The 6,998-nt window shown below is 51.1% G+C and overlaps 2 protein-coding genes across 2 annotated transcripts; both read left to right on the top strand.

The window, feature by feature from the left end:
- The first annotated feature begins 263 nt into the window (after positions 1-263).
- LOC137834253 (uncharacterized) lies at positions 264-2,060 on the top strand. The gene has a single exon (XM_068642315.1). It carries the CDS (start codon positions 264-266, stop codon positions 2,058-2,060), a length of 1,797 nt encoding a protein of 598 aa, XP_068498416.1.
- Positions 2,061-3,678: 1,618 nt separating this feature from the next.
- LOC137834252 (uncharacterized) lies at positions 3,679-4,302 on the top strand. Its single transcript, XM_068642314.1, has one exon. The coding sequence runs from the start codon at positions 3,679-3,681 to the stop codon at positions 4,300-4,302; it is 624 nt and encodes a 207-aa protein (XP_068498415.1).
- The last annotated feature ends 2,696 nt before the right edge of the window (positions 4,303-6,998 follow it).

Here is a 6,998-nt window from a genome sequence, read left to right as displayed (position 1 = left end):
TTTCTCGCTAGCTGACTTGATCGTCGGAGTGCAAACGGCCGCGAGGGCGCCCCTTTGTTCTTCCTTTTTCAGGTACTGACAGACGAAGCAAAGCGAAGGTGCCCTAGTTCGTTAGAACAAGCCACACACAAAGACGACCCAGGTCAACCGGCCGGAACATCTGGCGCCCACCGTGGGGCCGATATAAACATCGGTTCCACCACACAAGATTTCAGTTCAAGATTTTCAACACTCAGATAAGTCAAGAGGAACCCCGGAGAGCCATGGCCACCCGACCAGCACGCGCTAGGAGTGAAGAGATGACCCTACAGCAGCTCATGGGGATGGTGCACGGGCTACAAGACGCGGTGGCCGCCTTGAAAGTAGAACAGGAACGCATGCAGGCAGACCTCACAGCTTCTCAAGTAAGAAGTGAGGAACTCCACCGCACCAACGAGGAGTTACGTCATAGATGGCGGGGTAGAGACGAACCGGAGGCTACATCCCCACCCAGGGAATTCACAATACCGTTTTCACAAGCAATCTTGGAGACAGCAATTCCCAACACGTTCACGGGACCTAAAGCGACGTTCACAGGAACGGAGGACCCTAAAGCGCACCTCACGGCGTTCCACACACAGATGTTACTGGTGGGTGGATCGGACGCTGCTAAATGCAAGCTCTTCATGAGCACCCTGACAGGGATGGCCATGGACTGGTTCATCAGCCTCCCAGAGGGCCACGTCACGTCCTTCGCCCAACTTTCGAAACTATTTAGAGAACAGTACCTAGCCAACAGAACTCCCGCCCCAGTCTCATACGACCTCTTTGACGTCAAGCAGTTCCAAGGTGAAACCCTAAAGGAATACATAAGCCGTTTCGGGGCGCAGGTGGTGAAAGTAGGTACCAAGGAGGAACCCATGATTGTGTACGCGTTCAAGAAGGGTGTGCGCCCCGGATCTTTCAGCAAGACGCTTAACCGCAGTCGCCCCAAAACTTTCGCTGAAATAAGGCGACAGGCGGTGGAACATATTGCCTCAGAAGGTGAAACGTATGAAAAATGTACAACCACTATGCCGGCGCGCCCCAAAGCACAGATACGCACGCAACCTATTCGGGTTCACCAAGTCGTCACAGAGAGGAAACACTTTGACATGAAACGCACTTACGAGCCACGAAGGACTCAACCTAAGAGTCGAGTAGAGGAAGGGAGAGAAGTACGCAAACCGCCAAGACACAATTTCGTGATGGAACTCAAAGATCTGATTGTGATACCCAGCATAGCCGACAGGTTGAGGCCGCCGATCAAAGCTGACAAGGTACTAGGGCCTCGCAAGGAGTCGTGGTGCGAATTCCACGAAGCATTCAGCCACCATATCAACAATTGTCTAGCACTTGGCTATCAGTTGGATGAGCTCATGAAGAGTGGTTTCTTGAAGGATTACTTGATGAAGATACAGGCGGGACGACCACCAGGCTCGCAAGCAGGAGGCAGTGAGGGGCAACAGCACGAGACGCCCGTCCTCGGTGAAATCCACACCATAGCTGGTGGGTTCTCGGGTGGCGGATGTACGGCGTCACAGCGTAAGAAGTATGCAAGGACCGTAATGTCAGTAGAAGTTTTCGAGGACCATTCGCCCGATGTGGACATCACGTTCACTAAGGGAGACCTCAGGGATGTGGTGCCGCATGACAACGATCCCATTGTGATCTCGCTCGTCACGGCAGGAAGAACAGTTCATCGGGTCTTGGTCGATCAAGGGAGATCGGCAGACGTGATGTTCTGGCCCACCTTCGAAAGGCTACAACTATCCACAGATCAGTTGAGGCCATATGGGGGCTGCTTATACGGTTTTGCAGGCGATCAAGTCGAAGTCAGGGGATACATTGAGTTGAGAACGACGTTCACAGATGGGACCGCGTCGCGCACGGAGAAAGTCAAATACCTTGTCGTGAACGCCCCTTCAGCGTATAATATCCTACTGGGAAGGCCAACACTCAATAGGATAGGGGCTGTACCCTCCACGAGGCACATGAAGGTCAAATTACCTTCAATGGAAGGGGTAATCGTCACCATCTGATCTGACCAAGAGGAGGCAAAGAGATGTTATGAAAACAGCCTCAAGAAAGGGCGATCAGTATGCCATGTGACCACGACACCGCCTCCTGGTGCGAAGGATACGCAGGAAGGCTGACGGACCATGGATGCGGCGAAAGAAGGAACCACCGAAGGCGACGCGGGTATGGACATGACGTTGGAGGTAGCCATAGACGGCGACGTAACCATGGGAGATGTCGAGTCGGAGCTTGAGAATAACGCTGGAGTAGAAGAAGAGGAAAGCAACCCGGAGGCCGCCAGGGAGTCAAGCATTGTGAGAGCATTGCTCGCTAGCGAGAGGAGGCCTCGCCCAGTTGGAGATTGGCTCGAGAGGGAGATCAGTGGTAAAATTTTCAAGTTGGGGAAAAATTTAGACGACGGGACACAGGAGCAGATCGCCAAGGTGATAGGCAAGCATCTAGACGCGTTCGCATGGTCTGCCTCGGATATGCCAGGAATCGACCCCGATTTTTTATGTCATCGCCTAGCAATGGACCCCCAGGTCAGACCAGTCCGACAAAGAAGAAGAAAATTCAATGAAGAAAGGAGACAGGCGATCAGGGATGAAACGCAAAAACTCCTCGAGGCAAGCCACATCAAGGAGATACAGTACCCGGAATGGCTAGCCAATGTCGTGTTGGTAAAGAAGAGCAATGAGAAATGGCGAATGTGTGTCGACTTCACAGATCTAAATAAAGCCTGTCCAAAGGATTCCTATCCTTTGCCAAGTATTGACGCCCTAGTGGACAGCGCAGCAGGATGTAAATTGTTGAGTTTCTTGGACGCGTTCTCGGGGTACAACCAAATTAAGATGCACCCCATGGACGAGGAAAAAACTGCCTTCATGACGGAGAAGTCGTGCTATTGCTACAAAGTGATGCCTTTTGGGCTGAAGAACGCGGGAGCCACGTATCAAAGATTGATGGATAAAGTGCTTGCACCTATGCTCGGGAGAAACGTGCAAGCTTACGTCGACGACATGGTCGTAACATCCCTGGAGAAGAACCAGCATATAGCCGACTTGGAGGAGCTGTTCGTTACGATAGCCAAATACAAGCTAAAGCTGAACCCCGAGAAGTGCATTTTCGGTGTAGAAGCGGGAAAGTTCTTGGGGTTCCTCTTGACCGAAAGAGGGATCGAAGCAAACCCTGACAAGTGTGCGGCCATTCTGGCAATGAGGAACCCTGCTACGGTGAAGGAGGTGCAGCAGCTCACGGGCCGGATGGCCGCCCTGTCGCGATTTGTGTCTGCCAGTAAGGGGTCACCCCTATTTCCAATGCTTGAAAAGGAACAATAGATTTGTCTGGACGAAGGAGTGCGAAGAGGCTTTCGTAAAACTCAAAGGGTACTTGGCAAGCCCGTCGGTCCTGTGCAAACCCCAAGTAGGAGCGCCCCTCAGACTATACTTCGCCGTAACCGAGAAGGCGCTGAGTGCGGTGCTCGTCCAGGATCAGGATCAAATTCAGAAGCCCGTTTATTTTGTCAGCAAGGTATTGCGGGGCCCAGAAGTGAGATATCAGGCTTTGGAGAAAGCAGCATTGGCAGTAGTGTTTTCAGCGAGGAGGTTGCGCCACTACTTCCAGAGTTTTACAGTGTTGGTGATGACCGACTTACCTATACAGAAGGTCCTAAAGAAACCAGATGTGGCTGGAAGAATGGTAAAATGGGCGGTAGAGTTGTCGGAGTTCGACATCAAGTATGAGCCCCGGGGACCGATCAAGGGACAAATCTTCGCTGACTTCGTGGTCGAATTATCCTCTGAAACAGTGCAAAGCGCCGGAGATGGTTTTCGTTGGGTACTCTCAGTGGACGGATCCTCTAACCAGTTGGGCAGCGGGGTCGGGGTAATTCTAGAAGGACCCAACGACGTGTTGATAGAACAGTCCCTAAAATTCGCCTTTAAAGCCAGCAACAACCAGGCGGAGTACGAGGCTTTGATCGCTGGCATTTTGTTGGCAAAGGAGATGGGAGCAAGGGTGCTGTTGGCTAAAAGCGATTCATTGCTAATCACAGGCCAAGTGATCGACGAGTTCCAGGCTAAAGATCCGCAGATGGCAGCTTATCTGGAGTATGTGCAGGAGTTGAGGAAGTCTTTTGTTTCGTTCGAAGTAGTGCATGTGCCAAGGGAGCAGAACGCCCGGGCCGACTTACTCGCAAAGCTCGCCAGTTCGGGCAAGGGGGGCCGGCAGAGGACCGTCATACAAGAGACCCTGAAGACACCTTGAGCGTTCGTGGCAGACCACCAAGTTCTCCAAATCTATAAGTCAAAGAAAGGGATGACAAGAAGTCATAAGTCCCTATCTCAGGAGACCTTGAGAACGCCAAAGGTTAGAGCACATCCAATGGGGGAGATAAAAATGACGCAGGTTTGCGCCGTCCACGAACCGGAAACATGGATTACGCCATACCAGCGATACATCGCAGATGGCTTACTCCCAATGGATTCGACGGAAGCTAGGAAGGTAAAAAGGAACTCCAGCAAGTTCACCCTCATCGATGGTGAGTTGTACAAGTTTGGGTTCACACACCCCCTTTTAGTATGTGTGCATGGAGAGAGGTGCACGAGAATTATGGCCGAGCTTCATGAAGGGATTTGCGGGAGTCACGTCGGAGGTCGAGCCTTGGCAACAAGAACCATCCGTGCAGGTTATTATTGGCCAACAATGAGGGAAGACTGCAAGAGATATGCCCAACGTTGCAAGCAGTGCCAGGAGCACGCCGATTGGCACAAGGCGCCTCCGGAAGAGTTAAAATCAATCTATAGTCCTTGGCCTTTCCACACATGGGGAATCGATATCCTGGGACCCTTCCCATTGGCGATTAGGCAGATGAAATATTTGGTCGTGGCAGTCGAATACTTCACGAAGTGGATTGAAGCAGAACCAGTGGCCCAGATCACGGCGCACAAGATACAGAACTTCGTATGGAAGAATATTGTGTGTCGTTTCGGTGTGCCCAAGCGTTTGGTGTCGGATAACGGGACTCAGTTCGCAAGTCACCTGTTAAGGAAGCTATGCGAGGACGTTGGAACTCAACAGGTGTTCGCTTCCGTGGAACACCCGCAAACGAATGGGCAGGTGGAGTCGGCTAATCGGGTTTTACTAAGAGGTTTGAAGAGGAGATTGGAGAAGGCCAAAGGGTCTTGGGCTGAGGAAGTTCCCCGTATAATATGGGCATATCACACCACTGAACAGTCAGGAACCCACGAAACCCCGTTCAGCTTGGTGTACGGGTGCGATGCAATGATCCCGATTGAAATCCAGGAAAGCTCGCCGAGATTCCAAAACTTCGTGGCAGAAGACTCGAATGCAGAAAGGAGGATGAACTTAGACTTGTTGGATGAGGTCAGGGAGGAGGCAAGGGTAAAGGCCGAAGCGATAAAGAGAAGAGTCGAGCGCAAGTACAATTCTAGGGCAAGGCCAAGACAGTTCAGAGATGGCGACCTGGTAATGAGGAAGGCCCACCTATACGAGATGCAGAATAAATTGTCACCCAAATGGATGGGACCATTTAGAATAACTGAAGCACTCGGGAACGGAGCCTATCGTTTGGAAACACTGGAGGGAGGGGCGATTCCTCGCACTTGGAACGCTACCCACCTCAAGTTTTATTACAGTTGAAGCATTGTAAGTAGCAATTAACTCGAACAGTCAAGTGAAAACAGTTTTTCAAAGGTGGCGCTCTTTTTCCCTGAGGAGGGTTTTTTAATGAGGCCACCCAATAAAGAAAGTTCGAGCCTATCAAAGTTTCCCAGTTATTAAGTTTGCATGTTTGTCATTTTAAGTTTTATGTTTGTCGTCCTTGTATAATTTAGGGCAGATTCAGATCGCATGCATTCAGTTCAAGTTTTTAAGTCCTCATCGCCACTCGGCGATTGGAGGCACAAATCAAGTTTTTTAAGTCCCCATCGCCATCCGGCGATCAGAGGCACAAGTATAAAGTTTTTAAGTTCTCATCGCCATCTGGCAATTGGAGGCACAAGCACAAAGTTTTAAACCCTCATCGCCACCTGACAATCGGAGGTGAAAGTTAAGTTTTAAGTCCTACTCGCCTAGAGCGAGTATAGGCGAGAACAGATAAAAAGTCCTACTCGCCTAGAGCGAGTATAGGCGAGAACAGATTAAGAAGTCCTACTCGCCAAGAACGAGTATAGGCGAGAGTTCAGGCGAGGGTTCAGAGCAAGATGACAGGCATGTCTGGTATGAGTTAAAATCCGGGCGCCTAGTCCTTGAGCAGGGGTTAAGGGATTCCTTCAGGACGCCCCCTCCTCAAGTATGAATAGCTAGCCCCGGTACCAGATAACAGTTGAAACCCGGGCGCCTAGTCCTTGAGCAGGGGTTAAGGGATTCCTTCGGGACGTCCCCTCCTCAAGTATGAATAGCTAGCCCCGGTACCAGATAAGGTTAAAAGTCCTCAGTGCATCCAGGGAAAAGATAGCCCCTGGGCAATGTTGAGGCACCAGAGAAAGTCCTCCTCACCCTCGAGTGAGTGCAGGCAAGATAAGGTTAAAAGCCCTCAGTGCATCCAGGGAAAAGGTAGCCCCTGGGCAATGTTGAGGCACCAGAGAAAGTCCTCCTCACCCTCGAGTGAGTGCAGGCAAGATAAGGTTAAAAGCCCTCAGTGCATCCAGGGAAAAGGTAGCCCCTGGGCAATGTTGAGGCACCAGAGAAAGTCCTCCTCACCCCCGAGTGAGTGCAGGCAAGATAAGGTTAAAAGTCCTTAGTGCATCCAGGGAAAAGGTAGCCCCTGGGCAAGCTGAGGCACCAGATAAAGTCTTTCTCGCCGATGAGCGAGTTCAGGCAAGGTAAAGTCCTTCTCGCCATCGAGCGAGTTCAGGCAAGATAAAGTCCTTCTCGCCCTTGAGTGAGTTCAGGCAAGAACAGGATACAAGACCTCTTTGCTTAAGTAAATTGAGGCAAGT

The sequence above is a fragment of the Phaseolus vulgaris genome, chromosome 5, assembly GCF_000499845.2.
Source record: "Phaseolus vulgaris cultivar G19833 chromosome 5, P. vulgaris v2.0, whole genome shotgun sequence".
NCBI lineage: Eukaryota > Viridiplantae > Streptophyta > Magnoliopsida > Fabales > Fabaceae > Phaseolus > Phaseolus vulgaris.
Note: the sequence above shows the minus strand (reverse complement) of the source record. Positions and strands in the feature narration are given on the sequence as shown.

Excerpts from the sequence above, each read along its gene's own strand:
- LOC137834253 (XM_068642315.1), top strand. The coding sequence starts at position 264 with ATGGCCACCCGACCAGCACGCGCTAGGAGTGAAGAGATGACCCTACAG.
- LOC137834252 (XM_068642314.1), top strand. The coding sequence starts at position 3,679 with ATGACCGACTTACCTATACAGAAGGTCCTAAAGAAACCAGATGTGGCT.